Source organism: Phacochoerus africanus, chromosome 15 (genome assembly GCF_016906955.1).
Source record: "Phacochoerus africanus isolate WHEZ1 chromosome 15, ROS_Pafr_v1, whole genome shotgun sequence".
In the NCBI taxonomy this organism is placed as follows: domain Eukaryota; kingdom Metazoa; phylum Chordata; class Mammalia; order Artiodactyla; family Suidae; genus Phacochoerus; species Phacochoerus africanus.
Window position 1 is genome coordinate 31,475,726 of NC_062558.1, and position 19,844 is coordinate 31,495,569.

Consider the following 19,844-nt stretch of genomic DNA (forward strand, 5'->3'; position numbering starts at 1 on the left):
CAGAGAAGAAGTCTGGTATGTGCTAGAGGAACACAAGCGCATGAAGATCAAAATGCTTAGACCTTTGAGAGACGGTTAAAGTGGGGGGTGGGGCAGTGCCTAAGCCCCTGCAACAGATATTTCAGGAACCTTTTCTGAGCACAGGGAGCTGGGATAACACGCGGATTTACTGGTCAAGGTGGAAGAGAAGAAAGGAAAGTTCTAGCTTGAGCTGTGAAACCACACAGAGGTTAAGAAAATGATTTGTTTTAATATTTGGTCCTCAATCATCACCATGTCAAGCTTCTCAAAGGGGAAACGCTCCCTCCGCCTCGTGACCAGGTGGTTGAAGAGGCTGCTGGGGGAAGAGGAAGAGCGGGCAGGTGTTCGGAGGGCACGCCCGGGCAGCCACCTTCCCTTCTAAAGTGCGGGAACTGAGCTGCCAGGCCTCACAGGGGGCTGGAGGTGGGCGCCTCAGAGGAAAGCTGATCCTGGAGAAGGTTCCCCCCCACCCCTGCCAAGTCCTGTAGCCACAGCAGTGTCACTGGCCTTGGACCTGGAGCTTGTCCCAGTGACCCCAAACTGAAGGAACAGCTGAGGTGATTGCCCACGGACAAAAGGTGACCCGCTGTGCAGAGTGTTTACTGTGCAAACTGCGTACAAGACATGGGAGCAGCTGGGCAACCCCGTAGTCCTCGTGGAGACTGACTCAGAATCTGGAACTCTCTCTGGGGTGACACGGCAGCTTTTTCTCCCTTCTCGTTGTGCTTTGATGAGGGCCCTGGGGAGCCCACGTGCGGCATGGGCTTCACTGGTCCACCTCACTGCCAAGACCCTGCAGAGAACAATGTGCTTATCGTCAGATGCTGGCGGATACCCGCGCCCCTGCCGTGTGCTGCCTGCAGGCAAGCCTGGACTGGCAGCAGGTGAGAGTCCCTGAGGACGTTCCTGTGGCCTGTCACAGCTGGCCCTCTCAGGTATGTCCTTGTGCAGGGGTTTCAGAGCAGGGGACCCAGCCCCCCCAAACCCACCCTGCTCTGCGAGGCGATTTCTAGAGTGTGACACAGATCTTGGCATGATATCCATTATCATGACTAACCTGAGGCGTCACTAAGTAAAGCGAGGCTAAATTTTAATTTAGAGTCCATTTGAGAAAGTTATGCAGTAAATCCTAGTACAGATGGTCTAGGAATGGAGCAGATGACCAGAGCGGCTGTGACTGGGTTGATGACACACCGGTGCGTGTGAGGGGTTCTCACCACTGGTACAAGAGGCAGAGGAGGTCATGGGCTTGGACCTTCCTCCTGCTGGGAGCTGGGGAGGTGGCCTACCTGCTCGTAATCTTCCACATATTTGTATTTCTTCTCCCGATAGTAGTATCTTTTCTTCATGCAGTAGAGGACAATGACGTCACACAGCACTGTCGCCTGAATGTAGCACAGGGGGAGAAAGGATGAGCCAGGGTGCTTTGGCCCCTGTTGTTCTGTGTGTGCCCCTCCCCACGCAGCCTGGGGTCTTCTGTGGACAGGAAAGTCTTCTCTGTCTCTCAGGAGAAGCCTTGGCCCCCAGCTGTGAGGTCTGGGAGAGGGAAGGTGGAGGCGGGTAGGGGAAGGGAACCAAGTCTGGGGTCAAGGGAAAGGACCAGGACGCCAGTGGAGGGTCTCAACGTGCTGTGTAGCCACTGCTGAGGCAGCCTCTGGCCCCCTAGGGGGGTGGGGGTGACCCAGGAGGTCAAAGCCACTCACCACCCCTAGGAGCGCCAAGCCGGAGCCCACGTTGATCATGGTTGGGATGATGTCAAACTTCCCAGCCTGCAAATGACGGAGAAAAGGAAAACGCAGTTGTGATGGGGGGTTGGGATGGGGTGGGGAGGGGGCCCCTTGGCCCGCCAGCCCAGAAGAGCAGGGCTGGGCTCTGACTGAGGGGAGCCGGCGGCCAGGCTACCTTTCCAAACACGATGATGTCGAAGCGAATGCCATAGGCTTTGATGAGCGTGCGGTACTCAGCCCCCGTCTGGTCCTTGTAGTACTTGGCGAACCTGGGGAGAGGAGGTTGGGTGAGAGGGAAAGGGCAGGGGCGGCGTGTGACAGTGGCTGAACGGCTGGTCCTGGGCAAGGGATGTCAGAGCGGATGCTGGAGACCCTGGTGGAGCTGGCGTTTGCTAAAGATTGGCTCCGAACAGACCACACTGAGGGCCTCAGCACCACAGGGCCTCTCCCAGCTCATGTGAGCCACGCAGGAGGGTGCTGGGGCCCACAGGGCAGAGGGTCTGAAAGGCTGGCAGAAGGGACACCTCTGCATCCCCCCCTCCCCGCCATCACCCTCACTTCCTGACAACTTAAACTGGTACTTCTGGCTCCAAGGGTCCTTCTTGATATAGCCGAGCCCCCCGGCTCTCTCAGGGAAACCCTGGCCACTAACAGAGTGTGGCCAGCAGCAATTGCCAAGACCGCTTTTTGGGTGGGGCCACTGAGCATTAGCACTGGAGGTTTTTTGTTTTGAATTTTTAAAAAATCTTACTGAAGTATAGTTGACTTACATGTACATGTACACCTTCTTTATCAGATTCTTTTCATGTATAGGTTATCACAGAACACTGAGTGAGTTCCCTGTGCTATAAGCAGGTCCCTGTTGACCATCCATTCCATAGATAATAGTGTGCGTGTCAGCACTAGCCCTTTTTTTTTTTATTAAAGAACCACTGATCCATCAGTTGGATGAGTGGATAAACAAAATGTGGTGTGTCCACACAACAGAATATTATTTAGCCATAAAAAGAGAAGTACTGATAAATGCGAAAACATGAATGAACCTGGAAGGAAACATGATGCTGAGTGAAGGGAGCCAGTGACAGAAGGTCACATAGGGTATGCGTCCTTTGATTTCAAAGCCCAGAAAAGGCAAGTCCTTGGAGAGAGGAGGTGGATTAGTGATTGTCAGGGGCTGAGGTAGACAGAAGGATTGAAAGGTGAGAGTTAGGGGTCCCGAGTTTCCTTCTGAGGTGATGAAAATGTTCTGAAGTTGACTGTGGTAATAGCTGCACAACTCTGAATATTCTAAAAGCGACTGACTTCTACACTTTAAATGGGTGAACTGTGTACTGTGCGAACTAGATCTCAATAGAGCCAGTTTTATTTGTTTATTTATTTATTTATTTTTGTCTTTTTAGGGCCGCACCTGTAGCATATGGAAGTTCCCAGGCTGGGGGCTGAATTGGAACTGTAGCTTCCAGCCTACACCACAGCCACAGCAATACCGGATCCGGGCCGTGTCTGTGCCCTACACCACAGCTCATGGCAACACTGGATCCTTAACCCACTGAGGCCAGGGATCGAACCTGAGTCTTCATGGATACTAGTCAGGTTTGTTACCGCTGAGCCACAATGGGAACTCCTCAATAGAGCCTTTTAAAAAGAACATGAGGGAATGCCCTGGTGGCTCATCAGGTTAAGGACCTGGAATTGTCACCACTATGGCTCAGGTCACTGCTGTGGTGCATGTTTGGTCCTGGCCTGGGGAGCTTCACGCCACAGGTGTGGCCAAAAGAATTAACCAAATAAAGAACACAAAGGGAAACAGTGGAGGGAGGTCCACTAAGACGGACACCATTTGCTGTCCGTGTCATACAGGGGATCCACCAGGAGCCTAAGCTCATGGCCTGAGATCCATCTGGCCCACAACTTCCATGCCACAGTCCAGGACTGACACTGGTGGGGAGGGGCGGTGTCCCATTGTCCTCTCTCTGTTCTGAGGTTCCAACCCAAGCCTGAGGTTTTCCGCAGTGGTCTCTACAAGAGCCGTGTAACCTCAGAGATAGAGCTATGCAAATCTAACTCCTTAACTGGGAAAAAATGCAAGCACCTACCCTCCCATCAGTGAGCCAGATGGTTCAAAGGGACTGCAGATCCTGCGTGCATTTGATTCCACATGTCACCACTAGAGGGAGACAAGTGCAGCTCAAGGACACCACTGACATGTTCAGGTGCTGCCGCCTGGGCCCTGTTTTTAAGAGCGGCCACGTGTGGAAGAGACATCAAAGGGCCTGTGAAAATGTATGTGGCTACCGATGTTACAGCCTCAAGAAAGTGGCATCTGTGACCCTCAGCCCTCTCATCAGATTACCAGCTGTACGGGTTTGAATGTTGTCCCCCCCAAATTCAGGTCTACCCCGAACCTGTGAATGTGACCTTACTTGGAAATAGTGTCTTTGCAGATGTAATTAAGATGAGATCATACTGGATTAGGGTAGACTCCAAATCTGATATGTCTGGTGTCCTTAAGAGAGAAAGGACACACAGAGATGGGTATAGAGCGGAAGAGGCCCAGGCTGGAGTGAAGCATCTGTGAGCCAAGGGCCACCAAAGATTGCGGGCAGCCACCAGAAGATGGAAGAGGAAGGAAGGAGCTTGGCCTGCCGACACATTGATTTGGGGATTCTAGCCTCCAGAACTGTGAGGGAGCAAATTCTGCTGCCTCAAGCCACCCAGTTCACGGTCATTTCTTACAGCACCCTAGGAAGCGAATACATTGCACTTCCAGTAGGGAAACACCAGCAAAGGCCTCTCCTGAGGCTGACACTTGATTCTCTGCACCTCTGAGATTCTGAGGGCCGATCAACTGAGAAACCTATTAATTCATGGATCAGGCCCCAGAGGCCTTGGTGCTGGAGAACTACAGGCTCCACCACTGCTTGAAATCAGTGAGCAGAGATCATGGCTGAGGCTGGCCCCAGAAAGCAAAAGCAGACAGGCTCTCTTGGGTGCTCTGCAAATGGTCAACATGTTTCTTTCTTCTTTTTTTTAACAGCTGCCCCTGCAGCACATGGAAGTTCCCAGGCTAGGGGTGGAATTGGAGCTGGGGCTGCCAGCCTACACCACAGCAACAACCATATCCGAGCTGCATCTGTGACCTACGCTGCAGCTCACAGCAATGATGGATCCTTAACCTACTGAGCAAGGCCAGGGAACGAACCCGCATCCTCATAGACACTGTCAGGTCCTTAACTCACTGAACTACAGTGGGAACTCCTCAATGTGTTTTCTAGGCAAGGAGGGCTCTTATAGGCCAGGCTGCCAGGGGCCAAGGCCCTGCTCAGACTCCTCCCAGCACATGCCTCCCCCACCTCCCCCCAACCCCTTGCCGCCCTTGGGTGCTGCCTGAGTGCTGGTCTTTGGGTGTGGAGGCTGCCACTGGGGGGTGACCCAGCTACCATCCATCACCCCACACACAGAAGACACGGGCCCCAAGCTCACACCCACCTGAAATTGTAGCCTGGGGACACGTTGTGGTCCACGTCCCGGGTGTCCAGGCGGCGGAAGGAGTACCTGGGCAAGCAGTGGGAGGCGGCTCTGTCCAGGTTGCAGTCCCACTTGATCTGGATGCCCATGATGCCTCCCTGTGGGTTGCGAGCAGAGACAGAACAAGCTTTCCCCAGAGCCCCTTCTAGAATGAGACGTGCCAAAGACCACCTTAGAAAAGACAGGACCTGCCCCTACCTCGACGGCCATGTCCTGGAAGTTGTGCCCCGCATTTGCGACTATTGTGCCAAGACGGAATATGGGGCAGAAGGGATCTGTTTTAGCATCGTAAGTACATGTTTTGAGGTAGGCGGTGGTGATGTTGGAAAGGATGTTCCTCCTAAAGTCAGGAGGAAGCAGAACATAGGAGCGAGGAAGACCTCCAAGAAGAGCCAGAAGTTTCTCTAAGACCGTGGTGAACGCACACAACTGGCCATCACTTACTTGCTGAAATTAAATTTGGGATACCAAATGTTGTTCTTAACCAAAAGAGTGAAGTTTTCTGCAGCCTTTAAAAAAGCAGGCCTGAAAAAGAATTACAACATACTGTTAATAAAAGTACAAACACATGTACACTCATATACCTAGGTGATGTTTTTAAAAAGCATACACACGTATGTATTCCAGTATCATTTTGCCAAGAAAAAAGTAAAACACTTCCAGTGTCTTCTACTCTCCTCTGATCAACCCTAGGTCAGAGAGGAGGTTGTAAAGCAAGGCTTCTCGTTCCTTCCAGCGGGGAAGGGCAGGGCCTCTTCCCCAAGGTGGCAGGGATTTTAGGAGCCTGAGGAATAGCTAAGGAGAGCTGGTGCCCCGTGGCCTCCCTGGAAACCATTGTGGCTGGGTTTCAGGCTTAACCTCCCTCAGGTGTTCTCGGGAATGTTCAACCAATCTGGTTTTATAAGTGAAAGCGAAGGTGAAATCACCTGCAGGCTAGATGGTGAACCCTCGAAAGTCCCCCCAAAGTGCATGTTTGCTGCTGCACCGCCTCTCCTCGGAAGTGTGTCAGCTCCTGATGACAGAAGTTGACTCTGTTCCCAGAGGGACCCTGCTCTTTTGGGGGGGTTTCTACCGGATGATCTGATGCTGGAGGCTGACCCCTTGGCAGGGGAGATCCCCTCACCTACCCAAGAGGAATTGCTGAAGCTGTAAACTTCCCAAGCTTGGGGCCACATGGTGAGGAGAGCTGAGCCTGTCGCCATGGCTGACAAAGGCCTTGACCAAGGCACTTGTCTTGGGGCTTCGAATACTCTCGCCCTGTCCCAAGGGGATGGATTATATCAAGGTTTCTCACACTTTTCATTGTTCCCTATTCTGTAACCTTTCTCCTACATCTGTGTGCCTCACGTGCAAATACTTGTCTTTAAGACCAACCCATCTTTTAAAAAAATTGAGGAGAAATTCACAGAACACAAAATTAACCATCTTAGAGTGCACAGTGTTGTACAACCACCACCTCTGTCTGCTTCTGGAACATCTTCCTCAACTCCAGAGCAAACTGCTTGCCCCTCCGGCTGTTACTGTCCATTCTCCCCTCCCCTCCAGCCTTGGGGACCACTGATCTACTTTCTTTCTCTATGGATTTGTCGATTCTGCATGATTCATCCAAATGAATCAGTACGTGACCTTTTTGTCTGGCTTCTTTCATGTAGCATATTTTGGAGAGTCACCCATGTGGCAGCACGTGTCAGAGCTTTTTATTCACCCCTTTTTCTGGCTGAAAAACATTCCATTGTACGTGTTTACCACCATCTGTAGATGGACACTTGGGCTCTTTCCACCTTTAGGATCAACTCTTTTATGGACATTCATTTTGAAATAAAACTTTCCATCATGACCATAAAAAAGTATTGTTTGCCGCAAGTCAGAGGTCATCGTTCAAATAAATACAACAACACCAGAATGACGTGACTACAAGAGGTGGTTCATGTTTTTGTCTGCTGGGCCTGGGGCTTGTTCTTGGTGACAAATGGATAGACAGGGACTGAGGACACTCCAAACCAGGACCTCCTCTTTGATATCAGCAAGGGGCTGAATAAGGGTGGAAGATCCTTCTCTCTGTGTGACTCAGAGTCATTTGGTGTAACAGTGTACACTTAAAAATCACCCTACACTATAATAAAACTGGTGAAAATATACTGAGACACAAACCATATTATAAAAGTTTCTGGGAGTTCCCATTGTGGCTCAGTGGGTCAAGAACCCAACTCATATCCATGAGATGTGGGTTTGATCCCTGGCCTCGCTCAGTGGATTAAGGATCTGGCGTTGCCGTGAGCTGTGGTGTAGGTTGCAGATGTGGCTCGGATCTGGCGTGGCTGTGGCTGTGGCGTAGGCTGGTGGCTGTAGCTCCAATTCGACCCCTAGCCTGGGGACTTTGATATGCCATAGGTGCGGTCTTAAAAAGACAAAAAAAAAAAAAAAAAAAAGTTTCCTAGGAGTTCCCTTGCAGCACAGTGGGTTAAAGATCCACCATTGTCTGTCACTGCTGTGGCTCGGGTTCGATCCCTGACCTGGGAACTTCCACATGCTGAGGGGCAGCCAAAAATAAAGATTTTTAAAAAAAGTTTCCTAGTAGATATGTTAAAAAGTAAAAAGAAACAAGTGAAATTAACTTTTTGAGAAAAAACTCAATATATCTAAAATAATAATCTCCAGGGAGTTCCTGTTGTGGTGCAGTGGGAACGAATCTGACTAGTATCCATGAGGATGCAGGTTCAATCCCTGGCCTCCATCAGTGGGTCTGGCATTGTTGTGAGCTGTGGTGTAGGTTGCACATGTGGCTTGGATCCAGCATTGCTGTAGTCGTGGTGTAGGCTGGCAGCTGTAGATCTGGTTTGACTCCTAGCCTGGGAACTTCCATATGCTGCTGGTGTGGTCCTAAAAAGCAAATAAAATAAAATATTACTCCAACATGTGAACAATACAGAATGTTATTAATGAGATAGTACATATTCTCCTTTAAATAATAAGTCTTTGAATCTGGAGTGTATTTTACCCTGAGAGCTTATTTTGGACCAGGCTGCATTTCAAGTGCTCAGAAGCCATACACGGGCTCCTATATTGGTGAACATCCCTCCATAAGATCCTTTCCAGCTCCAGAATACTAGGATTCCTTGTCTTCAAGCAGCTCCTTCCCTTGTCTGAGCTGCTGCCTTCAGCAGTCTGCAGTTCTCTACATTTTCTTGTGTTGCAACACACCCATGTGATTACCCGCTCCCTGGGCTTATGGAGGTCTCAGTCTGACTGTGAGTAAGAAAGGCCTGGGGTTGCAAGCCATTCCTTTAACTCCACCCACTCATAGCACAGCTGATCACAATTGGGAAGAAAGTCATTCTAGGCAACCTTGAACCTGCTCTAGTTTATAAAACACACTTTAATGGGCATTAATAATTTTCCTGCCCAGCATCTGTTCCCCTTTTTTCCAATAACAGAACCCCACTCCTCCTTTAGAAGCCACACCATCCCCGCTCTCGGCCTGTGTTATTTGGGTTTGGCATTGGACTCCAACCCTAGCTAGGAAGGCATGTGACCCAGGCCCTAGCCACTAAGCAGAATCCACCCCCCAGCCACAGTGATGCTCTGGATGGGCTGACAGATGTGGCTGAAGATGTGCAGATGGATGGGTCCAGAATCTCTACGGACTGCTGGGTGGGGAGAACTGGGACTATGCCATGGGTCCTGCAAATGAAGTCAACATGGGGACAGAAGCAGAACCAAGAGGCTTCCCCCCCCGCTCCCAATGGTTGCACCCATGGCATATGGAAGTTCCCAGGCCAGGGACTGAATCTGAACCACAGCTGTGAACTATGCTGCACCTGCAGCAATGCTGGATCCTTCAACCCACTGCACCAGGCTGGAGAATGAACACGCACTTCCTCAGTGACCTGAGCCACTGCAGTCAGATTCTTAACCCACTATGCCACAGTGGGAACCACTCAGATGCTGTCCTTTAAGCCTTGGATCTAGCCATGCTGGGATATCTGTGGTCAGCTGAACAATAAACTGTCCCCACCGTGTGTGTGTGTGTGCGCACACATACCTGCTTAATGCCTTGAGCACTGTTTCCTGTCACTTACTTGCAACTGTCAGAGCCCTAATGTACGTAGAAGTCAATCATTTGCCCTCCTATCATGAGTGACAAACACCAAAGCCTACTCACCACTGATGGTTGCTGCCTTGTGGTTGAGAGCTGCCAGCCCAGGAAAACCTGACTCCACATAGACACCAAGGGCACGAAGCCAGAGCGCATGGGCTTAACTCCCCTGCCCCCTCCCTCAGTACCGAGACCCAGGGTCTAGGACACTTCCGTCCCTTGTGTGGGACTCACTTTGGCACTTGTGCATCATCCTCCACCGGGCACCAGGCTGCCACCTCGCACGTCTTCAGAGTCTTATTGAAGGGCACACATCTTCCTGTGGCGACGCCTACAGGGGCGAGGGGGGCCCAGGTCTACAGGGGGGTCTCCTACTTTCTGCTTTGCGAGTCAGAGTGGAAGCAACACCACGTATCCTGTACAATCAGTCTTGAGCTATCCCAATTCTGGGTTCTAGACAGTGTCCAGAAATTCGAATTGGTGGAAAAGAATGACCCGAGTCCCAGCCTCTCCTTGGCTTTGACAGTGGAAGGGGTGGTGTGATGCCGAGCTGCTGGTCTGGGATGGATTTTGGGGTGCAGATGGCAGAGATGAAGGTGGAAAGGGTCCCAAGACCCCAGCCTGGACCCCAGGCTCACCCAGGCTGGTGTGAAGGCCCTGGGGGATGAGAGGGCTTTCTCCACCCGGAGCTTTTGCTCTGAGAGGGGACCACAGGGGAGGTGTCTCCCCAGGCTAGGCGTCTACCGTAGGGTCCCCACCACAGGTTCCTACCGTTGCTGTGGGTGCCTGAAGAGCCAGCAGTACAGTTGGCATCTGATTCACAGGTGGTGGTCTTATCTGGAATCTGGACAAAGAAGAACCAGTGAAAACAGGTTTCACAGGGCCCAGCCCCACCCACAGCAGGACAAGAAGGAGGGTATGCAGCCTGGAGCTCTTCCTGAGCAGCTGCCTACCTCAGGACAGAGGCCCTGGGTCTGGTTCATGGTGATGATCAAGTTGGTCATGATGAAGAGGGAGCTTTCCTCCTGCAGAGGCGGGGAGGGGAGAGAGCACTGCGTGTCACCTTCCGAGGAGCCAGGCAGAACCCACTCCAAGCTGGATGTTCCTTTATTAGGGTGGTACCTTTCACTTCTTCCACAGGTCGCACAGAGAGCGAAGGTCAACACTGACCTTGGGGTTTCCCCTTCCACTTGTGAGTTTACAACCTGACTGAAAGCAGAGACTCCAACAAACACCTGCATATATGTGTTCACAGCAGCATCCTTCATGATCGCCTGAAGGTGGAAACAACCGGGTGGGCTTCCACGGATGAATGGATAAGCCAATTGTGGTCTGTAAGACACCCTTGTAATGGACTGTGACTCAGTCATAAGACGGGGTGAAGCACTGACACAGGTGACGGTGTGGATGAACCTCACAGACATGATGCTGGGAGTTCCTGCTGCGGCTCAGCGGTAACAAACCCTACTAGTATCCATGAGGTTTGATCCCTGGCCTCGTTCAGTGGGCTACAAAACCAGCGTTGCTGTGAGCTGTAGTGTAGGTCGAAGACGCTGCTCAGATCCTGTGTTGCTGTGGTTGTGGTGCAGCTCGGCAGCCGTAGCTCCAATGTGATCTCCAGCCTAGGAACCTCCATATGCCACAGGTCCAGCCCCACCCCCCCAAAAAAGAAAGAAAGAAAGACAAAAAAACCATGATGCTGAGTCCAAGAAGTCAGACACTAAAGACTATACAACATAAGATCCCACAGATCTGTCATATACAGAAGAGGCAAATCCAGAGACAGAGAGGAGATGAGTGGTTGTGAGGGCCTGAGAGGGAAGATGGGATAGGAAGCAGTTGCTTAATGATGTGGATTTCCTTTTAGGTTGATAAAAATATTCTGGAACTAGATTGAGGTGATGGTTGCACAGCATCGTGAATGTACTAAATGCCACTGGATTTTTCATTTTGAACTGGTTAATATTGTACACAAATTTCACCTCAGTTTTTTTTTTAATTTTTAAAAATTTTTTAATTTATTTTTTCACCTCAGTTAAAAAAAAAAAAACACGTCTCTACCCTGAAATGTTTATTTCTTTTCCTTTTTTTTTTTTTTTTTTTTCTTTTTAGGGCTGTACCTATAGTACATGGAGGTTCCCGGACTAGCCATCAAATTGGAGCTGTAGCCACTGGCCTATCCTACAGCCACAGCAATGCCAGATCCTTAACCCACTGACCAAGGCCAGGGATCGAACCTGTGTCCTCATGGATACTAGTTAGATTTGTTTCCGTTGAACCATGATGGGTACTCCCTGAAATGTTTCTTAATAAAGCTTGACTTGTGGAGGGAAAAGAGCCAGTACGTGCTCAAAACATCTCTGTCAACCTGCTTACTCAGAGGTACAAAAACAGGAGACCTCAAAGGTCTCAGATGTGGCTGGTTTTCTTTCCTGACAGGAACTAAAATAAATACATAAAACCTTCTAGAGAAGTCCCAATCAGGGTGAGCAATGGACACACTTCTCCCTTTGAGAAGGTTCTGTTTTCTCCTCCTAAGTATGAAGTTGCCAAATGGCTGATTTAGTTTCCGGAGAGTTGGGGTTCCTGCTGTGGTACCAAGGGATTGGTGGTATCTTAGGAGGGATGGGATGCGGGTTCAATCCCCAGCCGGGCACAGTGGGTTAAGGGTCTGGCATTGCTGTGTCTGTGGCTTATGTCCCAACTGCAGCTCTGATCTGATCCCTGGCCCAAGAACTCCATATGCTGCAGGATGGCCCCAAAATAAAAAAAATTTATAAAGTTTCTGGAGAGCAATTCGCTTGGGGAATGAGACTGAAGCATTGCTAATAATGACCTTCCAATATAAGGAATAAAAGACAAACCCCTGCGAGTTCTAGTCAGACCCTCCCTCACTGTGTGCTCTAAAACAAAACGTTCTGATCATTTCATTCAGTAAAGAGCAGAGTCAGTGCTGGGAGTCATCAGGGAAATTCAGGGTCCACAGTGTCTGCAGACATCTGCACCCCCCAGGTCTGACAAGGTGGTGGGAGCTCTGGGAATATCTGGCATCTTTCAGAGGAGGGCCTGGAACAAAGCATGTTGGGCGATGAGGAAATCGCTGCATGAGGAGGCGTGAGCCTGAAGCAGGAGTCCCGGGTCCATCTCCTGGCCCCTGTCAAGCTCCCAGGTCTCCCCCACATAGACACCTGGCTCACGTGATGTTTACTGAAGGCTTCCCCTGCATCTCTCCTGACTTAGCGCCGAACAAGTCCAAGTGGCTTACTTTCTGTTTCCTTTTTTCCCTATTTTAAGTTGGACAATTCAGTCTGGAGATGAGCCAAGTAGATGCAGTGCAGAGATGTTTGTGTTCCATCTTTGGCGGAGCAGAAGGATAATGTGAAAGCTCATAGAGAGCCCCGTGCAGCTCACACAGCCCCCCAGCTCCAATCGGACTTGCTGTATGTTCTTTTCCACTGAGGGGCAGAGGCAGGGGGACCTGGCCTTCCGTGGGTGCATAAACAGACTGTCATGTTCCCAGAACTGGCCAGGACCAGGCTGTGGCTTCACAGGAAGCAGAGGGCTCTCTGTGGAGACAGGTGCATGCCACCAGGATTGGCTACCTGCAGCAAGTGGCGGATCCCCTGTGCCATTTGACCCTTATGCCTCATTAGCTCTGACTTCTCTCTGGGCACCTCAGGAGACCCTGTGCTTGAAAAGGCAGCTGGAAGTGAACGCACTTGAAAGAGTTTCTGAAATCCTTGCTCTGAGTCAAGAGCTGGGTAGCTTATCTGCATTTGGCCACCCCAGTCACCCAACACCTGGACCATCTGGAGGGATCCGTGGGGTTTGGCTGTGGATCACAGCCATTATCATGGTTAAAGAAGGTCAATATTTAACTAAGCGCTTTGCAGCTTAGCAGATGGGAGGGCACAGTGCTGCCCCAGACAATTTCTCCCCTTCCCTTTGCTCCTGATGGAACCCTGTGTGAGCATGTCTGTTCCCTTCTCGTTTGGCTTTGGGTCTCCAATTGCTGTTAAATTTTTAACACCGAAAAGATCTACCTTGTGGGTTGAAAACAATAAAGGAAATACAAACTATGGAAAGGTAATACTTCTACCTGACTTTCCCCCAGGATTTAAAACATTTGCTTTTTCACCCTTCAGGGCTTAAGAGAGAGAGAGAAAGGTCCACAAGGAAAGCTTCCTCTTTTTAAGCAGGTCACGTGTTAGGGCTGAAGAAATACAGCTGACTGAATACTGCCTGTCAGACCCTAAGCCACAATGAGGTTTGTCTACACTGTTTTCTGGGACTAAAACAATCAGTCTGGGCTCTGGTGATGTTAGAACTGGGGGCATGCCAATCAAGCGTGCAAAGTCAAAGGAAAAGTGGCCAACTGAGCTTTAGACAGACTCACAAGTGGGAGGCTTACCTGAGCTGGAATCACATAATCGGCCACATCCCAGATCCGGAATCCAAGTTTAGAGGTGTTGGTCATGGTTACACCCTTGGCTTTGGTCGTAACTGAACTGACCACAGAGTCTGTTTCCTGGTAGCCCTTTTCCCACACAAACACCCACCTACAAAATAAAACAGGCCTCTTAGGAGTTCCCTGGTAGCACAGTGGGTTGAAGATCTGGCATTGTCACTGCTGTGGCTTAGGTTCGATTCCTGGCCCAGGAACTTCTGTATACTTTGGGAGCAGCCAAATAAACCCCGCATAAAACCCAGGCCTCTTAAATTGCCACTAGGAATTCATGAATTTGAATTGAGACCAGGGAGCCTCTGATAGTCAGAGGCTGAAAGTATAATGTTTACTAACAGTGTAGACTTTGCAAAATCTGCTTAACTTCTTAACTTAGCAAGCACAGGGATTAGCACAAAGAAAATGCTCAACAAATGCTGTCTTATTATTAGATATTTGAGAACTTTCAATGCATCTTCAGAATCACCGAGACATAATAGAAATTACAATAAGTTACCACTTGAATATTTAGACCAGGCACTGATCTAAGCTTTTTATGTATATTAACTAATTTAATATTGAGCAATTTATAAGGCAGCTGTCACCATTATTCTCCACTTTACATAGGAGGAAACCGAGACACAGAGAAGTTAAGTCACTTGGCCAAGGTCACACAGCCAGTGAATGGCAGAGTCAACATTTGAATTCCAGTCTTTTGCCTTTGAAGCCTCTTCCCTTGCCCTCTATTCTGTCTATATACTCCTTCTAAAAAGGAGAATCTCACCTTTTAAGTAACTTTACAGTAGTTTCTTGCTTTTTTTCTCTAAGAATTTGGGTCATATGTATGCTTCTTTCCTCTGAAGTAGGGACTTTACTACCAGCCTGAATAGTTAAAAATCTGAAGGCACGGGTACATGATGATTAGGACACTGGAACCCAGACTGAAGCTAGCCAATCCCAGTTCATGTCTCAGCTCCATCACTCACTAGGCATAACTTTGGCCAAGCTGCTTAGCTTAACTCTCCTTGCCGCAGGTTCTCCCATCTATAAGCTGGGAATGGTAACAGGACTTCACAGAATTGTCGTGAGGTTAAATGAGTTAATGTATGTCAACTGCTTGGAACAATGTTTGTAATCCAGCATCGGGAGGCTGAAATTGGCCATGATGGGAGTATTTTTTTAAATTTATTTTTTATTATAGTTGATTTACAATGTTCTGTCAATTTCTGCTGTACAGCAAAGTGACCCAGGCATGCATTATATATATATGTGTGTGTGTGTGTGTGTATGTACACACACACACACATACATACACATACATATACACTTTTTCTCATATTATTCTCCATCATGTTCCATCACAAGTGACTAGATACATGTCCCTGCGCCATACAGCTGGTGGGAGTATTTGCACCATGGAAATTGGTCAATACTACAAATCAGAGCTTCTCTTCTTCAGAGCTGTTGTTAAACATCAACCAGCGACTGCTACTGTTGTTATTATTTCTATAATCAAGAAATGCTAGCATCCTTCTCCTCTCCTTACAAAGCTCAAGGTGCTGAGATTTCAGAAATTTGCTGCTTTTGGTTGCTGAGTTTTTCTGTTCTGAGCAATTTCCAAGTTCACTGTCTGCTTTTCCCTTTTAAGTCCTCTTCTTTGGGGTTTCTAGGAATTCAGATGCAATATAAATTTCCATTTAATTCTAGTCAGACACAGAGAAGCTTAGGGCAGGATCACTATTATTTTACCACTAAGTACACTCAGCCCTTGATATCCAAAGGGAGTTGATTTCAGGACCCCGGAAGATACCAAAATCTGCGGTATCAAGTGGAGTCCCCATTGCGGCTCAGTGGGTTAAGAACCTGACATGGTGTCCATGAGGACGCTGGTTCGATCCTTGGCCTCACTCAGTGGGTTAAGGCCGGAAGCTACAGTTCTGATCTTATTTGACCCCCAGCCCAGGAACTTCCATATGCCACAGGTGCAGGTATAAAAATTTTAAAAATAAAATAAAGTGGCGTAGTATTTGCATATAACCTATGCACATCCTCTTGTATACTTCAAATCATCTCTGGGTTACCTATAATACCTAATAAAATGTTTGTGCCATGTAAATAGTTGTAAATACAATGTAAATGCTATGTAAGTAGCTGGTAAGTGGCAAATTTAAGTTTTGTTTTTTGGAACTTTCTGAATTTTCTCTTTTTTTGGCTGCACTTGTGGCATATAGAAGTTCCTGGGCCAGGGACTGAATCTGAGCTGGAGCTGTGACCTAAGCCACAACTGTGGCAACACTTGATCCTTAACCCACTGCACCAGGGCAGTGATTGAACCTGCACTGCTGCCAAAACAATGACAGATCCTTAACCTGCTGCATCATTGCAGGAACTCTGATGGATTTTTGTGATTTTAAAAATATTTTTTGATCTGTGTTTGGTTGACTCTCTGGCTGCAGAACCTGAGGATACGGAGGGCCAACTGGACAGTGAGTTGCTAAGTCAGAGATACATGGTTTCACACCAATCATTACATGAATAACTATTACCTCATCCTGTCACTGGTAACACAATTAGATAACTGAGAAATGTTCAGACTCTTTTTGGTCAGTACTGGAAAAGAGACCACAATTTCATCAAGATGAACTGAATCAGGAAGTCAAGACACAAGTTTTGTTTTGTTTTAAAGCTCTTAATTCAGATCCTGAGTCAGATTTGTTCAACAAGAGTTATAAAAACAGGAGTTCCCATTGTAGCTCAGCAGGTCATAAACTGACTAGTATCTATGAGGATGCAGGTTTTGTTCCCTGGCCTCACTCAATGGGTTAAGGATCTGGCATTGCTGTGAGCTATGGTGTAGGTCCCAGATGCAGCTCAGATCTGGCATTGCTGTGGCTGTGGCATAGGGCAGGTGCAGCCCTAGAAAGAAAAAAAATGAAAAAAAAACATAAAAGCCAAGTATTTTTATTGCTTAAAAAATCCTCAGGATCAAAGTGGATGATACTCCATAGGAACCATATAGAGCTGCACTTCTCAGTAGAAATATAACACGAGTCACATATGTAATTTAATAGCCATATTAAAAGGTAAAAAGAGGAGGAGTTCCCATTATGGCTCAGCAGTAACCAGCCTGACTAGTATCCATGAGGATGAGGGTTTGATCCCTGGCCTCACTCAGTGGGTTAAGGATCTGGTATTGCCGTGAGCTGTGGTGTGGGTCGCAGATACAGTTCAGATCCTGCGTTGCTGTGGCTGTGGTGTAGGCCAGCAGCTGTAGCTCTGATTCGACACTAGCCTGGGAACTTCCATATGCCATGGAGGTGGCCCTAAAAAGACCAAAAAAACAAAAACAAAAAACAAACAAACAAAAAAACAGGTAAAAAGAAGAGTTCTCTGATGGCCTAGCAGGTTGAGGCACCTGTGTTTTCCCACCTGTGGCTCAGGTCACTACTGTGGCACAGGTTCAGTCCCTGGCCCAGGAACTTCCAGATGCTTCAGGTGTGGCAAAAAAAGAAAAGAGAAACTGAAATAAATGCTGCAACTCTCATTTTAAAAAAAAGTCAAAGGAAACAGGTAAAAGTAATTTTAATGATATATATATATATTTTTTTTTTTGTCTTTTTGCCTTTTTCTAGGGCCGTTCCCGCGGCATACGGAGGTTCCCAGGCCAGGGGTCAAATCGGAGCTGCAGCCACCGGCCTACGCCAGAGCCACAGCAACGCGGGATCCGAGCCGCGTCTGCAACCTACACCACAGCTCATGGCAACGCCGGATACTTAACCCACTGAGCAAGGCCAGGGATCAAACCCTCAACCTCGTGGTTCCTAGTCGGATTCGTTAACCACTGAGCTACAATGGGAACTCCTTAATGATATATTTAATGTAAGTTAACACAGCTAATACATTTTAATGTTACCAATATAAAATGTATTAACGTGACATTTAACTTTTTGCACTATGTCCTCAAAATCTGGCATGCATTTTATAGTCATAGCACATCTCCATTTGAAGTAGGAATATTTCAAATGTTCAACAACCTCATGTGATTCCTGGCTCCCATATATTACAAGTGAGGATTATACTTTCTGTGAAGTCCAGAACTTTACAGATACCTTAAAGTAGATGTAAACTGATCCTCCCCTGAGCAGCAAAAGCCAGAAGGAAAGAGCTGCATGACAGCTCCTGATTCCAAATACTTCCAGGTCCAACCCAGCAATATGAGTTTAACCAGCTAGTAGTGTATCTCAAAATTTAAGGGTGCATCACAATCACTGAGGGGCAAGGAATTGGTGGTGATGGTACTTAATGTGACAATGATTGCAAACCTGGAGACAGGCCAGGTGGTTCTGAGGTGGAGTCCATACGTGGATGGGATTTTATTGAATACTGTCAGTACCTACTGCTGTTGCACTGATAGAAGGTAGAAGCCAAACCTGCCAGATCATGTGAATTCCCTTGGGCAGTGTTAACAGATTCCAAGCCCCACCCTGGGGAGGGGGTAGGGGCTGTTAGCTTTAATCAATTCCTTAGGCCAGTTGTTCAGGCATGCTTGGGAAACACTAGGACACAAGGTTCCCAAACCTTGCTGCCTATCAGAGTCACCTGGGGAGTTGGTCATACTCTATAGCAGTTGAATCAGAAGGTCTGGGTCTGAGAGCTAGCAATCAATATTTTTTTACAGACTCCCAAATGGCTCTATGTGCAGTCTGGGGACCAGTGCATTAGGCCTTTTACGAAAAGGAAGGATGGAGCAGATGGCATCTGTCAACTCAGCAGCTGTAGACACCATAACATCCCAGGCAGACCTTGAGAGCAGGACCAGTTGGTAAATTAATTTCCACCTCCTTTCTCCAGTTACATTGTAACTGATGCATCAGTTAAAGTTAAGCACTTGATGAGGACTGATAAAGACAGGACATATAAACAAAGACAGCAGCATGGGGGGAATGATGAGACTAAGGCAGGTACCTACACTAAGCCCCCTAGCAACCCCCACAAAACAAAGGAAGTGAATTTTAAGTGATTTTTGAATGTATGACCTCTCTATTATCTTGGGTTACCATATGGTGCTCAAAGGAAAAGAGAGGACGTCACGGACCCAAAAGGAACCAAGTTCCAATCCCAAACCTTGGTTTCTGTCAGCTGACCATCAGATTGCGAAGTGAAGAGCAAAGAGTGAGACGTTTAAGGCAAAGCCCTTCCACCCCCGGCCAAATGACACCATGGAGCAAGTCAGAAGGACGAGAAGCCTGAATGGCGAGGATGAAGGTGTAACCGGGCTTTGCCTTTAAGACACAGCAACAAAGCAGTCTCAGACCCAGAGCGCCCCGCCTCACAGAGCCTTCTCCCCTTCTCCCCCGAGGCCAGGGTCTGGGAGAGGGATTACGTCACTGGCCTCGGGTTGCAGTCCCCTGGGCCCCACCTGGAGGGCGCTCGTGAGGTTCGCCCGAGGACCTAGGCCAGAATGAACAGGTGCAGAGCTGGGACCCAGATGGGGGAGTTCCCGGCCACCGGGCCACCCCCTTCCCTCCGCTCCCCTGCCTCGCTCACCCGATGACATAGGCTAGGATGAGCAGCTGCACCATGCGGTTCATGAGCCCCACTTTACGGCTGCGGATGAGCACGATTCGGGGCGTGTCATACTCGAACAGGAAGGCATACAGCACCGCGCAGCAGCCCGCCATGGCCCCACTCCCTCCGCCGCCAGCCGGCTCCGCGCACTGGGCCCGGTTGCCAGACCCGCCGCGGCGTCCCTCCCGGGAGCCCCGCCCAGAAGTTCCGGCTGGCCGGCTGCGCGTGGATCGCGGGGGAGGGCCCGGAAGGAAGGCCCGGAAGGAGAAGGTGCTGGCCCTCAGGGGTCGGGATCGCGCAAGGCGTGACTTGTGCCTTGGGTACGAGTACAGCCTCGGGAGGGCCAGGTGGTAGGCAACGCACTCAGGGGAAATGGGGCTGGGGACCGCTTCCTTGGGAACGAATGGTCCCCTCAGGAGAGGGGCAAGGGAATAGTGATCCCCCTCCCCCCCACTTGGAG

At 48.9% G+C, this 19,844-nt stretch overlaps 1 protein-coding gene across 1 annotated transcript; it reads right to left on the reverse strand.

The window, feature by feature from the left end:
* Positions 1-230: 230 nt before the first annotated feature.
* P2RX4 (purinergic receptor P2X 4) lies at positions 231-19,583 on the reverse strand. The gene is made up of 12 exons (XM_047761031.1): positions 19,364-19,583; positions 13,784-13,931; positions 10,326-10,397; positions 10,144-10,216; positions 9,607-9,703; positions 5,721-5,801; positions 5,475-5,616; positions 5,238-5,374; positions 1,924-2,017; positions 1,725-1,790; positions 1,311-1,406; positions 231-814 (listed from the first exon to the last, which is right to left on the reverse strand). Exons 1-12 carry the CDS (start codon positions 19,495-19,497, stop codon positions 788-790), a joined length of 1,167 nt encoding a protein of 388 aa, XP_047616987.1. The 5' UTR covers positions 19,498-19,583; the 3' UTR covers positions 231-787.
* Positions 19,584-19,844: the final 261 nt, after the last annotated feature.